The sequence below is a fragment of the Lissotriton vulgaris genome, chromosome 8 (genome assembly GCF_964263255.1).
Source record: "Lissotriton vulgaris chromosome 8, aLisVul1.2, whole genome shotgun sequence".
In the NCBI taxonomy this organism is placed as follows: Eukaryota; Metazoa; Chordata; class Amphibia; order Caudata; family Salamandridae; genus Lissotriton; species Lissotriton vulgaris.
This window is the reverse complement of record NC_141696.1, coordinates 1,144,883,516-1,144,909,498: the sequence shown is the minus strand read 5'-3', so window position 1 is coordinate 1,144,909,498 and position 25,983 is coordinate 1,144,883,516. Positions and strand designations below refer to the sequence as shown.

Here is a 25,983-nt window from a genome sequence, read left to right as displayed (position 1 = left end):
CTATGTGGAGGTTAAAATCGCCCAGGACAATGAAGTATTGGTGTTTAAGAGATAAGTCAGCCAGTTGGTGGACGAGGGCAGTGAGGGAGGGGGAGGTGGCGGGGGGGGGATTATAGACTAGTGTGCCAGCCAGGATAACTGCCGCGGAGTCGGAAATGGAGAAGTACATGGCTTCAATTGTACCAATGTTAGCGAGTTTGGTAAAAGTCAGCTGGAAAAGGGATTTAAAAATGACGGCTAGACCGCCTCCAGACTTACCACCAGCCCGGTTCAAGCATTTTATATCATAACCTGGGGGGATAGCCAGATAGATATCCGGAGAGGAGGAGTCTGTGATCCAAGACTCGGTGAGAAAGAGAATATCCCATTCATCAGACGTGATGGACATCCAGATGTCATTGGCATGCCGGGGAAGAGAACGGCAATTAATCAAACCTGCTTTCAGGGTGCGCTGATTAGAGGAGGATAGCTGTAGTGGGGGACATGGGGAGAGACAAGGTTGGCAGGGCGGAAGAGTGAAGTTGCATTGCGAGCAATGGTAATGAGCGGTCTCCAGGTGGTTTGGGATGCAGCGAGAGCTGGTCAAGCAAAGGCGCGTATTAAGTAGGTGAAGTTGGGCATGGGTCCAGCAGGTGCGGACAGGGCTAGTGGAGGAGGCAGGGGGACTGGCCCTGGGCCCGGTCCAGGCCCGGACGGGCCCAGACGGGCTTGCCTTTGGCGCGCCTTCGGCGCGCTGACGGCGCGCCCGCTGCGCCCGTTTGCTGCGCTTCCTAGCAAGACACATCTTTTTATGTCCGTGTGAGAGGAGTCATGGGGGTGTGGCCAGCTGAGGTGGGCGTGTCCGCCGTGGCGCCTCGCCCTCAGTAATGGCGAAAGGTAGCGTTCGTTGCAGCGCTAGGAGCGCTGTTTTAGTGCACAGGGAGGTGGTATAAAAAGTACAAGGTATCACACAACACAATTTTTAAAATGAGCAGATTCACTCCCGGCTTCCGCCTCAGGAGACTCCCGGATTAAAGTGACGCGCTTTCCAGCTGCGCGCACTTTATAGTGTCAAGAGGGGGCGTGGCCAGCTGAGGTGGGCGTGTCCGCCGTGGCGCCTCGCCCTCAGTAATGGCGAAAGGTAGCGTTCGTTGCAGCGCTAGGAGCGCTGTTTTAGTGCACAGGGAGGTGGTATAAAAAGTACAAGGTATCACACAACACAATTTTTAAAATGAGCAGATTCACTCCCGGCTTCCGCCTCAGGAGACTCCCGGATTAAAGTGACGCGCTTTCCAGCTGCGCGCACTTTATAGTGTCAAGAGGGGGCGTGGCCAGCTGAGGTGGGCGTGTCCGCCGTGGCGCCTCGCCCTCAGTAATGGCGAAAGGTAGCGTTCGTTGCAGCGCTAGGAGCGCTGTTTTAGTGCACAGGGAGGTGGTATAAAAAGTACAAGGTATCACACAACACAATTTTTAAAATGAGCAGATTCACTCCCGGCTTCCGCCTCAGGAGACTCCCGGATTAAAGTGACGCGCTTTCCAGCTGCGCGCACTTTATAGTGTCAAGAGGGGGCGTGGCCAGCTGGGGTGGGCGTGTCCGCCGTGGCGCCTCGCCCTCAGTAATGGCGAAAGGTAGCGTTCGTTGCAGCGCTAGGAGCGCTGTTTTAGTGCACAGGGAGGTGGTATAAAAAGTACAAGGTATCACACAACACAATTTTTAAAATGAGCAGATTCACTCCCGGCTTCCGCCTCAGGAGACTCCCGGATTAAAGTGACGCGCTTTCCAGCTGCGCGCACTTTATAGTGTCAAGAGGGGGCGTGGCCAGCTGAGGTGGGCGTGTCCGCCGTGGCGCCTCCCCCTCAGTAATGGCGAAAGGTAGCGTTCGTTGCAGCGCTAGGAGCGCTGTTTTAGTGCACAGGGAGGTGGTATAAAAAGTACAAGGTATCACACAACACAATTTTTAAAATGAGCAGATTCACTCCCGGCTTCCGCCTCAGGAGACTCCCGGATTAAAGTGACGCGCTTTCCAGCTGCGCGCACTTTATAGTGTCAAGAGGGGGCGTGGCCAGCTGAGGTGGGCGTGTCCGCCGTGGCGCCTCGCCCTCAGTAATGGCGAAAGGTAGCGTTCGTTGCAGCGCTAGGAGCGCTGTTTTAGTGCACAGGGAGGTGGTATAAAAAGTACAAGGTATCACACAACACAATTTTTAAAATGAGCAGATTCACTCCCGGCTTCCGCCTCAGGAGACTCCCGGATTAAAGTGACGCGCTTTCCAGCTGCGCGCACTTTATAGTGTCAAGAGGGGGCGTGGCCAGCTGAGGTGGGCGTGTCCGCCGTGGCGCCTCGCCCTCAGTAATGGCGAAAGGTAGCGTTCGTTGCAGCGCTAGGAGCGCTGTTTTAGTGCACAGGGAGGTGGTATAAAAAGTACAAGGTATCACACAACACAATTTTTAAAATGAGCAGATTCACTCCCGGCTTCCGCCTCAGGAGACTCCCGGATTAAAGGTATGCTGGACATGAGTGCTCAAGTTTGGTTCCAAAAATAAATTATATAATGAAATGTGCGGGCTCACTCTGAGGAGTGCATGACAAAACATACTTGGGTAAAAATGCGGCAGCCAGGATTGAAGTACCTGCATCATTTAAATCAATCAATCAATCAGGGATTTGTGAAGCATGCTACTCACCCACAAGGGTCTCAAGGCGCTGGGGGGAGAGGGGTGCAGCTCAGATTCAGCCGAAGAGCCAGGTATTGAGGTGTGCAGAATGGGGGAACGTCTGATGTTGAGCAGGAGCTTGTTCCAGGTCTTTGCTGCAATGCAGGAGTAGGCTCCTCCACCCACTTTGCCTCTGTGGATACGCAGTGTTTCGGCGAGGTCTGCGTAGCGGAGGTTTCTCTTGGGTATGTGGAAGGAGACTCTTGTTGAGGTACTGGGGCCCGGTGTTCTGAAGGGAATTGTTGGCGTGAGTGAGTAGCTTGAAGGTTACTCTCTTCTCGACAGGGAGCCAGTGGAGGTCACGTAGGTGCTGGGTGATGTGGTCATGTCATGGTATGCTGTGGACGAGTCTGGCAGCGGTGTTGTTCTGGATGGTCTTGAGTTTTTGGTGCAAGGATTTGTTGATTTCGACGTAGAGGGCATTTCCATAGTCCAGTCTGCTTGTTAGGAGTACGTCGATGACGGTCTTTCTGGATTCGGCGGGGATTCCATTTGAAGGTCTTGCAAAGGATGCATAGGGTGTTGAAGCACATTGAGAAGACGGCGTTGATCTGTCCGGTCATGGTGAATGAGGAGTAGAGTATAATGGGAAGCTTCCGGGTATAGCCCGAGGGAGTGGGGGGGTTACAGAGGGCAGTGGGCCACCAGGTATTGTCCCACGCTGAGGGGTGAGTCGGAGGATGAGGACTTCTGTCTTCTCAGAGTTGAGCTTCAGACAGCTGCTACTCATCCAGGATGCAACGTCTTTCATCCCTTCTTAGAAGCGGAGTCTGGTGGTGTCGGATTCTTTCGTGAGGGAGAGGATGAGCAGGGTGTCGTTGGCGTAGGATACTATGCTCAGTCCATGCTGTCCGACGATGGGGGCCATGTAGATGTTGAAGAGCATGGGGCTGAGCGATGATCTTTGGGGTACTCCACGGTTGATCTCTGTGGGTTTGGGGAGGAATGGCGTGGAGTCTGATTCTTTGGGTTTGGGAGGTGAGAAAAGAGCAGATCCAGTTGAGGGTGGTTCCCTGTATGCCGGCATTGTGGAGTCTCGCAGTGAGTGCGGTGGGAGACAGTGTCGAAGGCTGCAGAGAGGTCTAGTAGGATGAGGGCTGCCGTGCGGCCCTGGTCGAGGAGAGTGTGGATGTCATCTGTGGTGGCGAGGAGGGCGGTCTCGGTGCTGTGGTTGCTGCAGCATCCGGATTGGGAAGCGTCAAGGGTGGAGTTGGCTTCCAGGAAGATCGTGAGCTGGATGTTGACAATCATCTGGCTGACTTTAACCAGGAAGGGGAGGAGAGAGATCCAAAATATTGCTGGAAAAAGGTGTGAAAGATTTGAGACAAGCAGCCAGCAAAAAGAAACCAAGAACCTGCCAAAACCAAAATAAAATATATGCTCATATGTAGGGACAACTAAGTCAGTGCTTTGGATCTCTTGAGGAAAGGGAAGTAGACGGGAAGGTCAAGCACCCAATATGTTGGAAAAAGCGCAACATTTGGCTAGGAGTAGCCACATCTGCACATGTCCTTCACTTTAATTACTATGACTGATGTACTGATCCATTCACCAACTGAAAAAAGTGTGACTAATTGTAATCAAACAGACCTAATTTGACAGAAAGATGCTTTTTAATTATGGGGAAAATAAGATTAACACACTGTTACGAAAATAATATCAATACACTGTTACAAAAATAATATCTAACAAATAGGAAGAGAGAACCCAAACTAGGTCTAAAATGTAGTCAAGTGGATGGTTCCTTGACAAGGATAGGAACCATAGTGAACAATCCCAGCACTAACAGGAAAGAAAGGAGATCTACTTTTTTGAAGTCTTGCCTCCAAGAGCAGGGAGTCGATGATACTCGGAAGGTAATCTCTCTTCATTAACCTCACATGGGCAGCAGGTGCATAGATTTTGTACAGTTATCAACAATGGGCATTAAAGCAAGGTCAATGTTTTCTTCAAATGAAGAGCAAACACAGACAACTAATCTGATTCACTAACCTCTTTATTGATGATAATCTCCTCCCTCTTCTCCATATTCTCCTGCTCAAGCTTCATTAGTTCTCTCTGGATCTTCTGACGCTTCAGCTCCAACGACAATTCATGGTCATAATCGTAGTTGATATCCCCATTGTCAGAGTCTTAAATTCAAAGTATAAAATATCACCAATTTATTTTTAAAGAAAGAGAATTAAATTAACTAAAAGGGGCGTAGCTGAATTTCAGTTTTTTATGAAGACGGGCTATAAAACTTGTCATGATGTGATTTAGGTTTCTGAAACCTCAACTACCACAAACAAACTAAACCCTACCATGCAGACATTAAAAGAAAAAAGGTGCCCAACCACAATCAATATTATTTTTAAAGTTGCAAAGAAAATCCATAAAATACAAAATGTCAAACAGGTGGCCTCTAAACTGAACAAGTTACTTAGTGTATTACATTTATCAAACTTAAGATTGACCCCTGCCTTAACACACAATACCCATTCCATCTGAGGTTCGAGCAGAGAGTAGCTTCCAAAAAAGATGAAGGTAAGCACAATCACACCGAAGAGATTACCACCCACACATGCTGAACTTGATAGTGTCTTAATCAGTGTGTATAAACATCCTCAACCAAGCAGCTATTGGTAGTGGAGAGGACTGTTATCATAAAACGTTGCAAAAGACCCAAGACAACTAAAGCTACAACGGGGAGCTATATATTCCAATCTTAAAAACCCAGCCCAAAATCCTTTCTCCACATAGATCGGAAATCCTTAATACAGGAGAGGGGGCAAGGGCAAAGGAGACCGACCTTACCAGATGCAGATACAGTGCTCTCCTTTTACACTGAATGCATAACGTTGAAGCCCACAACAAAGAAAGCACTACAAAATGTAAAACTGATAGCACTACTACTTCAATTGTTTATGTAATTATGAAGAAATTATATTCACATCAATATACCATAAATAAACTAATGTTTTACATTTTTTAGATTAGTGAAACGTTTTAAATAACAAAACCGATGACACCCTTATTGATAGGTTAAACATATGGATAAATAATAATTTGTGTATTTAACAAGATATACATTTATTTACAAGGTCATGAAGTACTTGGAATTTCCCTGTCACGGGATGAGACGAAGTCAGCATGAAACTCCAATTCCCATGTCATTCATATCAAGGTTTGTCATTTGGATCCCTCTTTTTACAATCATTTAGAATTCTCAAACGTTGGTTCAGATTCACTTCAAATGACTTCACTAGCATATTCCCTGGTTTGCTGGTATGAGAGTGCATGAGAGAGTATGAGCCCTAGGCCTGTACACTGACCTAGAAAATGCAGGTCCTGGACTTTGCATTAGTGACATGGGGCACCTGTTGCACTCCCACTCAATTCCTCTCTTCCTGTCCACACAGACAGCAGCAAACATTCAGGACTCTTGAGACCCCAAAAGAGAACACAGGTTCATTAAGTGCCACATGTGAATAGTATACTTGGTCACTCAAGAACATAGCTCAACATATTTCAAAGGCTAACGGAACTTAACCAAACCATACAAAGACTGTTAAAAACAAAAAGTTTACACCAATGATCCCACCCTCCCAATACCTCTGCAACAAACTCAGCAACTTCTTCCACCACAAGCTCAAGCAAATCTAGGACAGTTTCATCATACAGGGCCCTCCCACCATGCCCGACACCACAGCACTCAACAGATCCTGCTTAACTGGACCCCGCTCACCACAGACGACACTCAAGACCATGAAGCGCATCCGCTCCGGAGCCCCCTTGGGCCCTTGCCTGCACCACATCTTCCATAGACCAGCCCACTCCATTACCCCAGAGCTTCACCGAACCATCAACTGCTCCATCGAGACCGCCACCTTACCCGATGACTGGAAATATGCCCAGATCAACCCTCTGCTCAAGAAGCCATCCGCCGACCCAACAGACCTCAAGATCTTTAGACCGATCTCCCTGCTCCCCTTCCCAGCCAAGATAATCGATCAGGCCATCAACGCAATACTCTCAGAGCTCATCAAAGTGAACCACGTCCTGGACATCTCCCAGTCTGGCTTCCAAAGCATCGACACCACACTCCTAGCCGCCAACCACGAATTTTTCTGCCTCCAGGACCAGGGCGAAAACGCAGCCCTCGTCCTGCTGGACCTCTCGGCCACCTTAGATACCATCTCCCACCGCACCATCGGTAAGATATCTAGAGATAGACTATTTGCTCTAAATATAAAACATATGCACTGCCATCAGGCTCTTAATGTGGACAAACTGGCAGGACCCTTAAATTGCATTGATTGTAAACAAATAATAGAACTGCATCAAAGACAGTCAGAGATTGATAACAAGATATGCAGAGTCATAAAGGGCGGTCTTATAAATGCCCGATCTATGTGCAAAAATGCACTTCATATTTGTGACCTCATTCTAGAAAATGACTTGGATTGCCTATTTATTACAGAAAGAAAACAAGTTACTTACCTGTAACTTTAGTTCCCCAGTATTGGTAACTTTCATAGATTCCCATGCTTTGTATCATTCCCCGTCGTCGGAATGGGAGTCTCGGTAACAAAAATACCATAGCTGTAGGTACAAAAGACAATGGAAAAAGGCCTAGGCCTCATTACCTTTTGTAGCATATCACCCTCTTTGTGCAAAAGAGACCAAACTTTGGCCTCAGCCAATCAGAGGTGCCTCACCACTTAGAACCTTCCTGAAGGAACCTCAGAGCCTCAGATTTTCGTAGCCGTTGTGTACTGAGACACCATCTGTGCTGTAGGCTGAGCTTTCCCCGGGGAGGTGGGTGGGCGCATGGGAATCTATGAAAGTTACCAATACTGGGGAACTAAAGTTACAGGTAAGTAACTTGTTTTCTTACCCTAGTATTGGAACTTTCATAGATTCCCATGCTTTGTATCAGAGTAGTAAGCAGTTAGCAAGATAATCACATTTTGCATTGTAAATAATAGCAGTAGAGAACATGACATTAGATACAAAATGTGAAAAAATGGAAGGTGGGAAGAAAGGAAAGCTCACCATTAGTGGAAGAGGTTCCTCAGGACAGCCTGTCCAACTGCTGCATCCTCCTGTTGCAGAGATTCCAAGCAGTAGTGCTTGGTAAAAGTGTGGACGCTGCTCCAGGTTGCAGCCCTGAAGATGTCCTTAATTTGCACCCCTGCGAAGAGTGCTGTGGTGGAAGCCACAGATCTTGTGGAATGCGCTCGTATCTTTCCAGTCAGAGGTTTACCAGCAGCCCTGTGACAATGTAATATAGCGCTTGTGATCCACCTTGAAACACCCTGCTTGGACAGTGGAAGGCCTTTACTCGGTCCCCCGAAGGCCACAAACAGTTGGGTAGATTTTCGAAAATCCTTAGTACGTTGTAAGTAAAACTTCAAGCATCGCTGCACATCCAACGAATGCAATGCTTTCTCCGCTGGTGTGGAAGGCTGAGGAAAAAATGTTTTCAGAATGACCGGTTCATTCAAATGGAAATCCGAGGGAACCTTTGGCATGAACCTAGGGTTAGTCCTCATGATGACAGTGTTCCTCTTGAATTGAAGGAAAGGTTCTTGAACGGTCAAGGCCTGCAACTCCCCTACACGCCGAGCCGACGTGAGAGCGAGGAGAAGAGCCAATTTCCACGAAAGGCATTTGATGTCAGAACGATGGACTGGTTCAAATGGGCCCTTCATGACTTGAGAAAGGACCAGATTCAAATGCCATGTTGGAGGAGGCGGTCTCACCGGTGGATAGACCCTGAACAGGCCTTTAAGAAATTGTTTGATTATCCTTGAAGACCATAATGAAGGTCCAGATTCCGTCCTTCTGAATCGTGACAAAGCAGCCAAATGGACTTTAAGTGATGAGTGGGCCAGACCAGACTTGGCCAAGGACAGTAGGTATGGGAGGACCTGATGAGGTTTGGAAGTGAATGGATCAATGTGTTGCTGTCGACACCAACAACAGAATCTTTTCCACTTAAGGCGGTAAGTTTTGTTAGTTGAAGGGGCCCTTGCTTGGGACAAAACCTCCCTAACTTCCTTAGATAATGGCAGGTTCATAAATTCTCGCTGCTCAGGAGCCATGCAGTCAGGTGTAACGACTGAGGGTCTGGATGTAAAATCTGTCCTTCGGACATCGTGAGAAGGTCCGGCAGAATTTGGAGAGGTAAAGGAGGAGCAATCGACAACAGATGGAGCTCCGTGAACCAGAACTGCCTCGGCCAAGCCGGGGCTATCAGGATCATCCTGCACGGTTCCATCTTGAATTTCCTGATTAGTCGTGGTATCAGAGGAATGGGAGGAAAAGCGTAGACAAATGTCTTCGACCAGGGTATCGAAATGGCATTTCCCAGAGAATTTGGATGGGGAAGCCTGCTTGCGTAAGACCGGCATTTTTTGTTGGTCGGGGTGGCAAACAGGTCGATGTCCGGTCTTCCCCACCGGCTGAAGACTTGTTCCAAGACGTCCTGATTCAACTCCCATTCGTGGCTGACCGAGGATGACCTGCTCAGTTTGTCGGCGTTTTCGTTGAGGACGCCCGGCAAGTGTTCTGCCATCAGGGACATGTTGTGTCGGATCGCCCATTCCCAAACCTGCTGGGCCTCTTGTGACAATGGGCGCGATCTGGTCCCTCCTTCCTTGTTCACATAGTGCATGGCCGTGGTGTTGTCCGTCCCGATAAGCACTTGTGAACCTTCCAGGCGAGGAAGAAACGATTGCAGAGCCAGACGTATCGCCCTGAGTTCTAACAGGTTGATGTGGAGGCATTTTTCCTGGGGTGACCAATGACCACTGACATGAAGGTCCTGCAGTACTGCTCCCCAACCTTCCAACGACGCGTCCGTCGTTATCACTTGTGGAGACGGGTCGCTTGCGAAGGATAGGCCTTGGGACAAGTTGTCTAGGTCTGTCCACCATAGGGCCGCATTCTTCATCTCCGGAGTGATAGCCACTTTGTCGTCGAAGGAACCGTGGACTTGCCGCCATTGATTGTCCAGTTGTTCCTGCAAGGGACGCATCCTCAGTCTGCAATGGGGGATCAGTGGAATACACGAAGATATTACTCCCAGCAGAGACTATCCTTTAGAAGAGTAGAAGTTGAGCAGAGCTCAAAGGAGACTCCCTAGCACAACGTGCGGTAGAAAATCTGAGGCTCTGAGATTCCTTCAGGAAGGTTCTAAGTGGTGAGGCACTTCTGATTGGCTGAGGCCAAAGTTTGGTCTCTTTTGCACAAAGAGGGTGATATGCTACAAAAGGTAATGAGGCCTAGGCCTTTTTCCATTGTCTTTTGTACCTACAGCTATGGTATTTTTGTTACCGCGACTCCCATTCCGACGACGGGGAATGATACAAAGCATGGGAATCTATGAAAGTTCCAATACTGGGGTAACATGGCTTAGAGACTGGTCCAATCCGGATACAATTCAGGCTCTGCCTTTGGGCTTCTTAATCCAGAGGTTGGACAGACCTCTTCAGCGGGGAGGGGGATTGGCGATTATTCAGCGAGACTCTATGAAATGTACTACTACAGAACTATCAGAGCTCAAAGGGGCAGAATGTCTCGAGTTTAGACTTCAAGTCCATGACTCTTACTTTCACCGGAGTTCTGATATACCGCCCCCCGGGACTAGCGACCCAGTTTTTAGGAAGCATAGGGGAAGTCCTGTCTAGTCTTTCTCTTAAATAGGCAAATTTTACCATATTGGGAGATTTAAATCTTCACCTGGATAGTATTAGTGATCCAAATGTGAAGTCCTTTAGAGATATTCTTCAAGTCCTGGGGTTGCTGATGTTAACAGTGGAACCGACACATAACGCGGGACATATTCTAGATTGCATTAGCTCAAATTTAGACACAATGAAGGTAGAATGCCCTTTGATTTAAACTTGGACGGACCCTAAATGTATTGCTTTCAGCCTTAAAACCGATGGCAAGAAGGCAATGAGATTGGTCATACCTGAGAATAATTTGCCTATCTCGTGTTGGGGGAAAATTAGTGAACACCCAGATCTTAACACCTGGGCAAAGGAAAGTAGACCGCTTTTAGTGGGGAGTGCAACCATGGACAATAAGAGCTATGAGGGCTAGATGAGGAACATTGGGGAAAGGATTAAATCTCGAGGGACCAGTGCTAAACCAAGACAAAGGAAAATATCTGCTCCCTGGTTTACCTGTACACTAAAAGACACTTCAGGAAAAGTGAGAGTCCTAGAGCGAATATGGCACCGACATTATAATCGTAATGATCGAGAGGCCTACAAAACAGCTAGAAGAGCCTATCATGCAGATATTAAAGAAGCCAAAGCAAGTTACTACACGAACGCGATTGAAGCTTCCAAAAATAACCAGAAGGAAATTTTCCAAATTGTCAATAACTTTAGGAATCCCAAAATACTCTTACATGAAATCCCCCCCCATTCCAGGCCCTTTGTAATGAGATAGCAACCTTCTTTGAACAGAAGGTCATGAGCCTCACCAAAGATTTTCCCAGGTCAATTTAGAAGCCTTAAATGAGAAAGATGATAAACCACACTTGGCAGTGTGGGATACTTTTACCCCGCTTACCCTGGATGAATCCTCCAAAGTTATATCCAAAATTAAATCAGGATCACCATTTGATCTGTGTCCGCCAACATTGTTAAAAGTGATAACAGAGGAGGTTAATCCCTTTATTAACTCAATCCTCAATTCCTCACTCCAAACAGGGGAGATTCCAGATTGCTGGAAAGTCGCCGCTGTAAAACCCCTACAGAAGAAAGCATTACGGGATCCGACAGTCCTGTCCAACCTATGGCCTATTTTGCTTCTCCCGGCTATCTGTAAAATGGCAGAAACCTGTGTTGATAAGCAGTTGGTTTCCTATCTTGAGGAGAATCATATCCTTCACCCCAACCAGGCCGGGTTCAGAGCCCATCACTCTACTGAATCCGCAGTATTGTACACCACAGAGACCATCAAAGCTGCATTGGACCAGGGAAAGAGGGCCATCCTGATCCGGATGGATCTCTCTGCAGCGTTTGACACAGTGTCTCTTGCCATTTTATTACACCGTCTTAGGAATGTAGGCATAGGAGGCACCGTGTCAAAATGGTTTGCAAATTTCCTGGAGGACAGAAGGCAGATTACAATGTTAGGCCAGTTCTGTTCCGAGTAGATGGTGGTTCGATCAGGGGTACCACAAGGCTCTAGTTTGAGCCCTATCTTATTAAATCTATATATGGCCCCCCTGATCGAGCTCATCTCCACTTTTGGAATTAGTACTGTAGCGTATGCCGACGATACGCAATTGGTCCTCACTCTCGATGAAGACCCGGCAGTGGCCGAAAAGTCCCTATAAGAGTGTCTTACGGCTACTTTTGCCTGGATGAAAAACAACCATCTGAAATGCAACTCGGCTAAAACAGAAATTGTGCCGTTTGGTTCCAATAATCTGTTCTCCCCCAGAGTTGTTGGCCAAAAGAGGAAGAAGCCCCGCCCAAATACCATCTTAGCAGCACGAAACCTGGGCATGAAATTTGACGAGTCACTCTCGTTTAAACAGTAGGTCAAGGTAGTGGTGGGATAATGCTTTAATATCATTAAAGGCCTTTAGGAAGTTCTTCTATCTTCTACCCCTACCTGCCAGGCGAACTGTTGCAGTGGCATTAATCACATCTAGACTGGACTACTGCAACAGCCTGTATGCAGGGATCAATAAATCAGCCCTACACAAATTACAGATGGTTCAGCATGCCACAGCAAGACTGGTGCTTAGATGGCCAAGGAAATTTTCGACCTCTGCGGCACTGAAGGAGCTTCACTGGCTTCCCATACAGAAACGCATCCTGTTCAAGGTGTTGGTTGCTTTCAGGGCTTATCATAAACATGGCCCCCTATATCTCTCCAAATATTTCAACAGATACTACCCTACTCGGGATCTTAGATCTGCCACAGCTAATTTAATGAGTGTTCCAAAATTTAAACTCAAGACAAAGGGAGGCAAGTTCATAGCAGTAGTGAGTGCCAAGGCATGGAATACACTACCTCTAAACTTGCGCAACATCATATCTGAAAAAAAATTCAAGAAATCCCTCAAGACATGGATTTATAGCTTGGCAGACTCAGCCTGCAAATCACTGATGTAACCATTCTGATTGAGATATCTATTTCCGCCCATCTTTTTTAGCATTTAAGTCTAAGCGCCAAGATGCTCCCTGGAGTGGTAGTGCGCTCTATAAATGTCCTTCACATCACATCACATCACATCATAAGACTTTGCGGCGCTGGTATTCGCGACAAGGCACTGGACTGGATCCACCCCTTCCTCACCGGCCGAGCACAGCGAGTCAGACTACCTCAGTTCCTCTTAGAACCCACAGAGATCAGCTGTGGAGTTCCCCAGTCTCCTCCCTGAGCCCCACCCACTTCAATGTCTGCACAGACTCCCTCGCTGCCATCGTCAGGAACCACCGACTCCACATCATCTGCTACTGCGACAACAACCAGCTGATCTTCTCCCTCACCAACAAACCCACGGACCAAACACTCCGCTTGTTTCGAAAGACATTCAGATAGATCCCCACCAAATCCAGAAAGATGGTCACCAATGCATTCATCACTAGCAGACTCTACTACAGCAAATCACTCTACGTCGGGGTCACCCAGAAACTCCTCAGAAAACTACAGAATGTTCAAAATGCCACAGCTAGACTGATCCTCACCATCCCCTGCCGCAGCCACATCACCGAACACCTTTGAAAACTCCACTGGCTCTCAATCAACAAACGAATCACCTTCAAGCTCCTCACACATGCCTACAAAGCCCTCCACGACGCAGGACCAGTATATCTGAACCACCGCCTCGGATTCCACGTACCCGCCAGATACCTTCGCTCCACCCAATTGGCCCTGGATGCAGTCCAACTGATCCACAAGACCAGAGCCGCCTCTACATTGAACACCCTGCCTCTCCATCTCAGGCAATCCCTGTTGCTGCCCCAATTCCGGAAGGATCTCAAGACCTGGCTCTTCAGCTGAACCCCAGTGCCCAGATGGTTCAGCAGCTTACTCCCTCAGCGCCTTCAGACCCTCACGGGTGAGTCGCCGCGCTCTATAAATCCCTGATTGTTTGGTACAGGCTCGCACATAGAAACTTTTAAAATAGTATTTTTACTTTGTCCTTCATGAGGATTGTTGAGTTTAGCAACACTGTACCAAAGGCTTGTGCTCTACATGTGTAGATGATTTCAACCAACCAGTTATGATTCAGTCAAACTTTCAAGGCATTTAATATTGACAGCAATACATCAGATATCCTCATGCCACCTACAGCTTACAAAATCCACCATAACCTGGTCTGCGAAGAAACCCTTAAAAACATAGCACAAAGAGAGCAAACCATTGGCAGGCCAAGCCCATAGAAGAATATTCACCAAACAAATAAGAGCAAAATACTTTACACTCACCATCTCGAAGAGTTTCCCAGTCAGCATTTTCTTCTTCACTTTCTGGTGTTCTCTCTTTAGTAATTTTGATGTCATCTTTTTCACGGTGTCTGCCCCTCGAAGACTCTTTCTTTAGATAATAATTTTTAAAAAGTACTTATTAGAGCTCCTGTTCACTATCTTAAGGCCAGGTTATTAGGTCAGTGAGTTTCCGTAACAACCTAATCCCACCATCCCTGTATCACCAATCACTTATAAGCAGACACAAGTAGCAATGCTTAACTGAAAATAAAAACGTGAAATACTCCACAATGTTCTGAACAGTGTTTTTCCTAATCTTTGAACCACTATTCAGGGTTATTCTGGGACATCCTGTAGTCCCCAAGAGATCCATATTGCAACCAGTCATCTACAAGCTCTACATGAAGCTCCTGGAAACTTTACTTAGTGATAACAGCATAAGAATTCACTAATAAGTAAACAGAACAAGTTACATACCTACAGTAATACTCATTCTGGTTTAAACTCTACCTAACCACAGCTTTCTCACCTTAACAACAACCCCAGGACCATACAGGGTCAGGAGAATTTTTGCAGCAATGATCTTGTGTGCGGATAGGTCACGTCTTAAAGCTCCACAGTAACTCGCTTCATCTAATAACTGACAGAGCTGCTTGCAAGCTCCGCCATTCTGCACGGACGTCAGATTCTTAATCTTCTCCTTCCATGCCACCAGACAGAAAGGGCTTAAAAAAACTGCAGGTGACTCTACCCCGATCTAACATGGAACCTCATTATGATGTTCAAGAGTGCACCACATAGAACATGAAAGTGGAAGTACAGCGAGAAATCTGTTAATAAGAAAATATACCAGAAGACCATTATCAAAGGAAAGTAACTTGATCTGATGACGGATGCTTCTAACCAGAGATACTTCACCTTAAGGATTAATCCTACAGCAGTACCTCCAAAGCTGGAGGGTTAGTAGAGTGGACTCTGACCAGTAGTTTTTGCAGGACAGAGGAAGCAAAATGGCACTCCTATCAGATTTGGTTGTCAAGGTACTAAGGTTTCATGAATGTGTGCCAAACCACGTAGCAGCCTAACAGATGTCGAAGACCGGAACTCCCCTAGCAAATGCAGTCATAGTAGTCTCTGCTCAGGTGAAATAAGCCTGCAGGCCAACAAATGGTTCTTTCTTGGTCAGAGCATAGCAGATTTTAATGCGGAGGACTATTCAGCTAAACAAAATGCAGTCATGCACAGACTACCTTTTTCATGCTCTACAAAGAACTGGTCATCCACACAATGGACCCTTGCACAGTCAATGTTAAAGGTCAATGCCCTTCTAGGGTCAAGCCGATGGATCCTAACCTCATCGAAGGATAGGGGGTAGTGAAAAGGACTGGTAGAGTGATTGATTGGCAAATGTGAATAAGTGTCACAACTCTGGGCAAGAAGGTTGTCCGCGTCCTTAGCAATAACTTGTGGTTGCACAGTTTACTAAGATTTTCAAAAAAGGAACAGCAATTAGGCCAAATTGTACTGGTCAGAGCCCAATATTTAAGTCTTTTGTTAAATTTCTCATATCCGTGAACACAATCCAAAAATACATACTATGGCAGTGAGGGCTCAACACCAGTGCGCCCTTGTTTTGAGCCCTCACTGCTATTGTATTTATTTTTAGATTGTTTTCACGGATGGAGAAGGAAGGAATTTAAAAAGGATTACTGTGTATATTTGGCAACCATGGAGGATGACAGAGAGAAACTTGCAGCGGATCTATTTCAACAAAGAAAAACAAAACCCACTGAAGGGAACAGGAATCTACCTAGTAATAGTCTAAGAAATAAGTTTCTATGTTTAGAGAAGATTTTTTTTTAACTGAGCTATCCAAGTGGGGTTATGGAATAACACTTAAAAATACTTGTATAATAAGCATATTTCGAGAGGGTTGGAGAACCTGATCTTTCCCACATTTGACAACCTTGATGACGATCTTTTGCGTGATGCATATTTTAATCAAAAATGTGGACAGAAAAGTTGAGAAACTAAAAATAGTTCAGTTAGAAAAAGAGATAAAGGAAATCAAGCTACGGGATTTGATAGAGAAACATTACTTTATTCTTAACAAAGTGATTAATAGACATCAGCTTCAGATTAAAGACAAAAAAATAAGAAAGATCAGCCTGGGGAGGGTTTTCACTTTTGCAAGAAGTTATGATGAAGTAAACAAACCCAAAACTGCTCCAAACTATGAGCAAATCGCTGAGTTAAGTTCAGTGAACTATACTTGTTCCGATCTCTCATCAAACGATTGGCCCGCTGCGCCTTTCGCCGGCGCAGTGGGCGCGCCGCCGGCACGCCAAAGGAAAGCCAGTCTGCGCCCGTCCGCGCCAGACCAGCGCCTAGCGCCAGGTCCCCTGGGCAACTTCTTACGCAGCTCAGGAGGACTTACAATCGCGATTCACTGCTGAACCTCAACGACAGGGGGAGGAAGGAGAACTGTATCTGCATAATACCTGATAAAAACATGCAGACAGGACCTGTTAAGTGCCTAGCCTGTCTATCTGGCCTTCCTGCTGTCATCTGCAGACCAATTGGAGCGTGCAGTAGATCCCTTGGTGTTAAAGGGGAAGGGCCAAGGAATAGCATAATCTGTTTACTAATTAATGCTAGATCCCTCGTGAAGCACAGTACGGAATGTGCTGATTTTATCCAGGATAGAGACGTAAAAATCGCTTTCATCACGAGACCTGGACGGGTGCCGCATCCGGGCAGGACTTAGTGAAAGCTAGCCCCCCAGGATATCTGTGCTTTGTTCTGGACAGAGGAGGAAAAAGAGGAGGGGGGCTTGCTATCATCTATCATGCCTCCATTGTGGGTTCCTTTCAGTCGGTGGCCTCACAGACGTGTGAAGCGCTGGAGTTCAATCTCTCTCTATCCAATCATCACTCTTTTCAGGGCTGCCTTTTATATAGACCACCCGTGACCAGGTCCCAATTTCTGGAAACCATAGGTAACATTCTGGTGGAAGCGCTGTGTATTAAATCCTTCACAGTACTCGGTGATGTTAATTTTTACCTAGGAGATGACTCTGACTACGACACGTTAGCCCTAGCAGAAGTCTCAATCGGGTGGTAAAGGGGGCCACGCACATAGCAGGGCACACGTTAGATGGTACTTTTACAAACAACCCGGAGCTGCAGTTTATTAATACCAAATCCGTGGCCTGGTCAGACCATTTGGCCGTGCTATTTATTGTTTCGACCCCCCCGTTGAACAGGGCCTTGCAAGCTAGAAAAACAGCCAGGTCCTGCAGAACCTTGAAAGAAATTGATGGTATGGCACTTTAGCACCTGCTGACGTCCTCTATGGTTCCTATGCCGGCAGAGGTTAATAAAGCAGCAGACATGTATACCAACTGGGTCGATCGAGCGTGCATGACACTAGCTCCGCCTAAAATATGTTGCCCTACTGGCACTGCTCTTTCTGCTCCCTGGTTTACGAATGAGCTGCGAGAATATAAGCTAGTCTGTAAAAAATTGGAGCGAATATGGCGCACAAAATATCATCAGGAGGACAAAATTAAGCTCAAGTCCAGCCAAAGGATTTATAAAGATATGATAAAGAAGGTCAAAAGGTACATATTATATCAATAGGATCGAGGGAGCAAGAAATTCATCCAGGGAACTTTGATACTATTGTTAGTCTTACCACCCCCAAGTCAGTGATCATTCCACCTAGCCAGGAATTATGCGAGACTCTCGCCAAGTTCTTCGCAAACAAGGTGGAACTGATCTTCACTGCATTAGAGCCTCAGGTGAGAGAGTCTCTTCTGGAGGGATCACATAGAAACCCCTTAACCAACCCTCAAAAAACTAAATTCGCAGGGTTTGCCTCTGTGAGCCCTGAAGAAATAAAATAATTGCTACATGCAACTAAATCAGGGTCGCCCCAAGATCCCTGTCCGGCGTCGGTGGCAAAGTTGGCAGCCACTCCTATAGAGGACATCCTGGCCGATCTTTTCAATCAGATGTTTAACCTTGGGGACTTACCATCATGTTGGAAACGAGCATCAATGATCCCGCTGCTCAAGAAACCCACGCTAGACATCTCAGATCCAAATAGCTACCGACCTATAGCCCGGTTACCATTGCCAGCAAAGCTTATCGAAAAAGTGATGACCCTACAGCTTTGCACATTCCTCAGATCTTCTCAAGGTCTCGACAAAGCCCAACATGGATTCAGGGAAGGTCACAGCACCGAGACCGCCCTGATTAAATCTACTGAGGAGATCAGGAAAGCATTGGATGTAGGGGGACGAGCAGCTCTGGTCCTCCTCGACCTTTCTGCGGCCTTCGATACGGTCCACCATACGATTCTGGTGGATCGCTTAGAGGACTGCTGGGTTCAGGGGAGGGCCCTTAACATCTTGAAAGCCTTCCTTGAGGATAGGGTTCAGGTGGTGGCCTTAGGAGACTTTGAATCTAGACCTTTCAAACTCCCAGGGGGGGGGGTCCCGCAGGGGTCCTCCCTTAGCCCCACCTTATTTAACATATATGTTTCATCTCTTGCCCCGGTGATCTGATCTTTCGGATTTGAATTAACATCTTATGCAGATGATACTCAGATCGTTGTATCACTGCTCCCGGGGAAAGAAGAAGGAGTAGCTGCAAGATTCCAGGTCTGCATGACGGCAGTCAGTAGCTGGATGGCAGCTAACTGTCTCAGACTGAACTCCTCCAAAACTGAGGTTCTACTCTTTAGCTCGGACATTAGTTTCTACTACTGTAACAGTCTTCTTCTTGAGGCCCAACAAGGGCTGCTTGATAAACTTCAAGTGTTACAAAATGCCGACGTGCGCCTAATTGAGGGCCTTCCTAAATTTGCACCAGTCACACAAGAACTTAGGAAATTACACTGGCTCCCGGTACGCAAACGCATAATGTTTAAATCACTATGTATCGTTTATAAAGCAGTACATGGACTGGGTCCATCTTTGCTCCAGCAGCACTTCCAACTGTATATGCCAGGCAGACAACTGAGATCTGCAAACAAAGGGCTGATCAAGATAAGCAGGATCAGGAAGGCACGATGGGGGGGGGGGGGGCAGAAGCTTCGTCAAAGGGGCGGCCACCGTGTGGAATTCCCTGCCCCTGGCCCTGAAACAAAGTTCAAACCTTTTGGCCTTCCGAAAAGATATAAAAAGGAGCCGGATACTTTGGGGAGCTATCATTTCAGCGCCAGGACACCGCTCGGTAACAGCGCGCTTTATAAATGATATAAATAAATAGATAAATAAATAAATAAATGACGATCCAGGACCAAGCAATGTGACAGGTCCTAAACTCACTACTAGCTCTTCTTTTTCCGAGGAAATCCAACAGATGAAGTTAGGAAGGAAAAAAGGATTGGGAGGACTAGGCGAGGGAAGCGCAAACATCGAAAATACCCGAATGGGTAACCAAAGTCAGAACAGGAACAAAGTATAAAGCAGGGAAAGTGGGAGGTAGAACCAGATTATGACAACCACACCGACTTACAGGTCATACATTTATCAGATAGGGTGCTCAGTCAGGTTAAATTGAAAGTTCTGAAATGGGGGCTCTCTTTCTGTCCAGAAACATTAGGTGACTTCACTGATCTCCAAATCGATTTTTTTAAGTCTGCGAGATGATTGAAATTGAATTTTTTTTTACACTATTGACAAATGTGATGCACCTCAAAAAAGTGTAATAAAAAGATTGGAGCTCACGATTGCTCACATGCAAGATGTTCAGTTGCTTCAGTCATTGTCAGAGGACGATAATGTGGGGTGGAGGAATTGTCTGATATGTTGGATGTTCAATTGACTATGGTTGTACAAGTGGTCCTGCCGGTCCCTCCAAGTTTGTGCCTCAGGATAATCAAATTTGCAGCTATAGACCTTTTTGTAAACAAAACTACAGAGGAGCTACATAGATGAGAGAATCAGAGGTTGTTGACAAACTTGCAAGAGAGGAAACATTTCAGGGGATGAAAGAAAGGAACCTCGGATTTGGGGAGTGATCAAACTATAGTGATAAGGGAAGTGGACAAAGGGGACAACATTGTTGTAATGCACAGAACAGACTATAGTCATGAGATCAAAAGGCAATTGAGTGACCATAGTTGTTACAGGAAGCCTAAGACTAACACCATGAGGGAAGTGGGGAAATTGATTACTGATAAACTTTTCACGGAGAAGGAATTGGGATTGTTGGATGATAAGGAATGTAAATAGAAGCACAACACATGCCCAATATTCCCGTTCATTTATACATTGCCTAACATTCACAAATCATTAGAGAACCTCCCAGGCAAGCCGATTGTTTCCAGCAAAGGAAGTTTAACTGAACATCTTTCAGAATTTGTTGATTTATTCCTAATTGGTGGTGAATTTACCTTCATACATACGAGACACCATTGGATGTGTTGAATAAACTGCAAGATGTGACATGGGATCACAACAGGAGTTTTGTCACATTAGATGTGGTAGGAATATATACGTGTATAAAAAATTATCAAGGACAGCAAGCTTTGAAGCACTTTTTAAGAAGCAGGAGTGCTAGTTTTACAAGAGCAATCCTGTAGATGAGTGATTTGATATTGAATAATAACTTTTTCTTCTTTGAGGGGGAATGGTATCAGATTAGAAGGATGGCCATGGGATCCAGGTTTGCACCCTCTTACGCAAACCTCTTTATGGGGATGTTTGAGAGGGAGCATTCCTGGTCCAGGAATGCAGGGAAATGGATGGACTATATCCTCTTCTGGGGACGTTTTATAGAGGACATCCTGGTCATCTGGGGAGAAACCAAGAATGATTTGTTGGAATATGTGAACTATCCTAATCGTAACAGACATAATGTAAGCTGCACGATGTTCCAATGACATAAACAGGATAACTTCTTAGATGCTCAGTTATACATAGTCAGAGCAGATTGTTTCATAAGGAAACAGCCATGAATAATATTCTAAGAGCAGAAAGTGACCATCTGGCTGCAGTTATCAAGGGCATCCCGTGTGGGGCAATAAGAACATGTAGAAATTGCAGAAAAGAGGATGATTTTCGAACCAGCCTAAACGACTTGAGAATGAGGCTGTCCGCTTGGACGAAACGCGCTTGCTGAACGGACAACTTGTGATGAACAAAATTGATTGAATAAACATTTGGATTAAAAGGAAACGTAAGACTCACAAGTAATTATTTGGATGGAATAAGTTATGGCAAAACAATTACTGTTCTTGGAATATTGGAAGAAAAATGGACTGATTCGGACTCGCTCCTTTTCTACTAAACTTTGCCTTCGTAATACATATTGTATGCATGTTATGTAGGGAGCCATATGGTACAAGAATAAATTTAACTTCTTGTGTGTCCACCCTATACCACACAGAGGACTAATGGGACAAAAGGACAAAATAGTTTTGACTGGCTCAACGTGAAGTTTGATTATTTATATCATTTGTTGAATTGGGAAAGCAATTTTCATGCCACCACGAATTAAGTATGCAAATATATAATTACACTGTTACATGAAATTATATGTGCTGCATGATGTAAATCATTAATAATAATAAAAAGAGATTAAAAAGGCTATATAGGTGTATTTTTTTTGCATACACTACTCTTCTCTACTTCACATATAATGATGTCCCGAAGTTTTCTAGGAAAGATCATCTTGAAAAAGTTGCTTACCTCATTTAACATTCTTTCTGATGGATATGATCACTCCTGCTTATATGACCCCCCACTCAGGCATTGAAATGAATCTGCAATTATTCTGCTGCAGTAACAGGCAACTGGAGCCAGGTGTTGCAATCACTCTCAAAGAAGAATGATAAAAGGGAGGGATGTCGGGAACCGGAAAAAAGACCATATTAGCTCCATGGCTATTGGCAGGCCAAGGATGCAGAGGACATAGCCAAAGTAACAAAATAATTCCACAGCATTCCCCATGATGAGAGGTGGGATGGCGATAAGAGATCTGAAGGAGTAGTCATCTATCAGAAAGAAAATTACCAGAGGTGAACCATGCATTAATAGAGCTTTGTTACTTCAGATTACTTTTTGTGAAAAAATATCAAAACTAAGCAGAAGGAGTGTGGCTGAGGATCCAGTCAAATTGAAACCAAGAAGCTCTAAAGAACAGCTTGCTCAAACTGAGACCGAGCCCTGTGCTAATCATCCAGACATGTCTGGCAAACAAAAACACAGAAGTCCAAAGATACAGTATAGAATATATGGAAGTATACCTTCATTGGAAGGTAAAATTGGCGCAAAACTTACCATCTAATAAGGCAGCCGGCCCCGAACAGATTCCATTAGAGTTTTATAAAATCTTCATAGATATAATAGGTACGGATATGATTGAGGTTATCCGGCAAGCTCAAAGGGGGGGCTCAATTCCAGAGTCTTGGGCCGGGGCGGACATAGTGGTATTTTAAAAAAAGGGCAAGACATCCAAGGAGCCAGGCTCCTATCGGCCCATAACTCTCCTAAATAGTGATGTCAAGATTTTTTCTAAAGCTCTGGCCACGAGGCTAAATAACATTTTGAGTAAAACAATCCACCCCTGCCAACATGGGTTTATAGTTGGCCGCGGAAAAACGCAGCATGTTCGCAGAGTTATTACCCTTTTCGACGCCACAGAGTTCTGAGGTGACCCTATGGCTGCTCTGCTATTGGATGCAGAGAAAGCCTTTGATAGGGTCTCCTGGGATTTGAGGGAAACAATGAAATGGTTTGGCCTGGGGTGCGGCTTGATCAAAGCCATACAGGTATTACATAAGGCACCCACAGCCCGCTCAAGGGTAAATGGTGGCTATACGGCTCCATTTATTATTGAACAGGGGACTCGGCAGGGGTGCCCCTGTTCACCTCTGCTCTTTGCTATATACATTGACCCGTTGATCCGTCTCTTTGAAGTTAATAATGAAATTTCCCCTATCGTCTGCCAGGGCTTCGAATCTTAAGTCCACGCTTAGGCGTATGATGTGGCTATAGTTGCAGCAAACCCTTCTACTGCATTGAGGGCGGTTGAACTAGTTTCACATGAGTTTGGCAAATACTCTGGGTATGCTTTGAATAGATCCAAAACTCAAGTTATAAAGAATAAGCACGCTACTATAGATGATTCCAGAGTTACGGAATCAGCAGTATATCTGGGTATTACTATAACGTCAGATCTGGAGAAACGAATAGAGAGAAATATCTACCCAGTTATAAAGAAGGCGAGAGCCGACTTTGACAGAATTAACAATCAGCATTTATCTTTAGTTGGCCGCTGCAATGTGGTGAAGATGATGTTTTTACCAAAGGTTCTTTACCTATTTAGGGCAATTCCGATGGAGTTTGAGAAACATTGGTTTATCACATTAGAAAGTATTGTAAATCGATTCATCTGGGCGCATGGGAAAACAAGGAGGGCCCTCAGATTCATGTCACTACCACAGGAGAGAGGTGGGGTTTGCAGTCCCATATTTTAGATTTTATTATTGGTCAGCTGCTCTCCAATATAGGAGTATATTATTTGGCACCTACGGGGGACATTGAAGGGGAAACAGGGCTCCCTGATGTATATAAGCTGCTGTTAGGGGGGACCATGCAGAGAACTGTTTCATGAAGTACAATGAGCCTAGTTACTACAAAAGGACTAAATTCAAGACTTTGGTGGCTGCTTTTAAAATCTGAGAAGCGCTGAAAAAAAAAAAAAAGAGTAGATTAGGGAGATTTTATTATTATACCCAATTATTCCAAAACCCTATGCTTCCTGCAATTTTTTCAGATCCAACCATGGCAGAATGGTCAGAGAAAGGGATCTTATACAGAATAATGGCTTCCGTCTGTTTAGGGATATTCAGGCGGAGTTTGGATTAGATAGAAACAATTTTTTAAAATTTTTACAGATAGGTAGTTTTCTCAGAAAGAAGTTGGGGGGCTCAAGGGGTTCCCTAAAATTAAAGTTATAGATAATATTAGGAGTAATACGAAGTGGGTTATTGGATTACTGTATGCTGAAATAACAGAACTAAAACTAGATCTGGATAAGCATTCGGGGAAATGGTTGGAACGGGTGGGGGCTGAACCAGAGTGGTTTATGGAATCTCTAAAATTAGGTCAGGTGGCTCTTTGCTCAGCTGGGCTACAAGCGCAGCACTACCAGACCATATGTGCACTCTACCATATCCCGGCAAGAATCTCACCGGGGGGGGGGGGGGGCGTACAGCTGGGATTTAATGTCCTCGGTGTGGCTTCTTAGTTGCTAACCTGGTACATATGTGTGCATCCTGTCCACACTTGGTAAAACTACTAGAGTCCATCACAACATTTTTACCGTTCGAACAGATCTCCTATATGAGATCTCCCTGCTCCCCCTGGTTGGGTAAACAATATCCTGGTAATTCCACTAATAGACACCGGAATTTCAACATGGGGTGACTTGTTCGTGGAAGGGGTCATGCTTTCCTGGGAACATCTAGCGAGCAAGGTGGGCCCCAACCTCTCTAGATTGAAGTTTTTGCAAATTTCAAGCTGGGCACAAGTGCAGTCAGCTGGAGCTCCCCGTCGTCTCAACATGCCCCTAGGAGGGGGTAGCCAACTGGAATCCTCTTTACTTGATAAAACACCGGCACCCAAGGAGGTTTCCTTTTGGTATAACCTAATCTTGGAAGAGATTGATGGGGAATTCCATCTTCCAGACCTATTATGGGGCTCCTTGTTGCCTTCTTTGAATTTGAATGATTTATGGCTAACCTCCTGCAATGTTCTCTGGGACATAGTCAAACCAGCTTGGCTCCGTGGGAACCACCTGTATACCCTTCACAGGGCCTACTACTCCCCCCAGAGACTGTCTAAATTTTCAACAGGGGAACCGGTGGCGTGTGCCCGGTGTGGCCTAGTGGCGGCCTCGGACGCACACATGTTCTGGGACTGTCCACACTTCCACACTTGAAGTCTTATTGGGATTCAATAGGCAACAAACTAACATCTTCGATAGGTTCCACAGTGGTTATAGATCTCCGGCTAGTAATCTTTGGTGTAGTAGACCAGAAGCGAAGTTCTGCTATTAACCTTTTGTTCTACTCTATATTGGTGGCCCGAAGAGAAATCTGCAAGCGGTGGAAAGAGGCTTCTCCTCCGTCGTTACATGACTGGTGTTCTTCCATGCTACAAATATCAAAAATGGATCTTGCCAGGGCTGGGAAACCAGACAAAAGAGCTTTTTGGCAGATACTCGATTGGTCCCATTAGTTTGTGCTAGGGTTTTTTTTTTCTTGGTTTTTTCCCCCCCAGGTCTGATGATTACGAAGCCATGATATACTCTCCCTGCTAAAATATCTTCGCCCTCTCTCTCTGCGAATTGATGATACAAGTAATGGTGGTAACTGGCTAATGGTAAATATCTGTCTTACAAGTTACAAGGTGTAAGGATTGGCTGGGAGAATGACATAGCTGTAGGGCCTTGGCGGATCCGTACATCATTTATACCCCTACCAGTCTTCAACTGAGACAGCTTGTCAACTCCCCATATGCCATTTTTCCCTGTCCATTGGTTCGACAGATTACAACCATGGTGGAGATGAGGACAAAAAAAACGTAAGTTATAGATAATATTAGGAGTAATACGAAGTGGGTTATTGGATTACTGTATGCTGAAATAACAGAACTAAAACTAGATGATCTGGATAAGCATTCGGGGAAATGGTTGGAACGGGTGGGGGCTGAACCAGAGTGGTTTATAGAATCTCTCAAATTAGGTCAGGTGGCTCTTTGCTCAGCTGGGCTACAAGCGCAGCACTACAAGACCATATGTGCACTCTACCATATCCCGGCAA

General features: G+C 45.6%; 1 protein-coding gene across 3 annotated transcripts in view; it reads right to left on the bottom strand.

Moving 5' to 3' along the window:
• Positions 1-25,983, bottom strand: part of ZC3H13 (zinc finger CCCH-type containing 13) — a 519,948-nt gene that overhangs the window by 393,213 nt on the left and 100,752 nt on the right. For all 3 annotated transcript variants that reach the window (XM_086935008.1, XM_086935009.1, XM_086935010.1), the window contains exons 5-6: positions 14,143-14,251; positions 4,685-4,824 (exon numbers count right to left, since the gene is read on the bottom strand). In XM_086935008.1, coding sequence (XP_086791134.1) covers positions 4,685-4,824; positions 14,143-14,251 — 249 coding nt within the window. The remainder of the gene's footprint in view (positions 1-4,684; positions 4,825-14,142; positions 14,252-25,983) is intronic.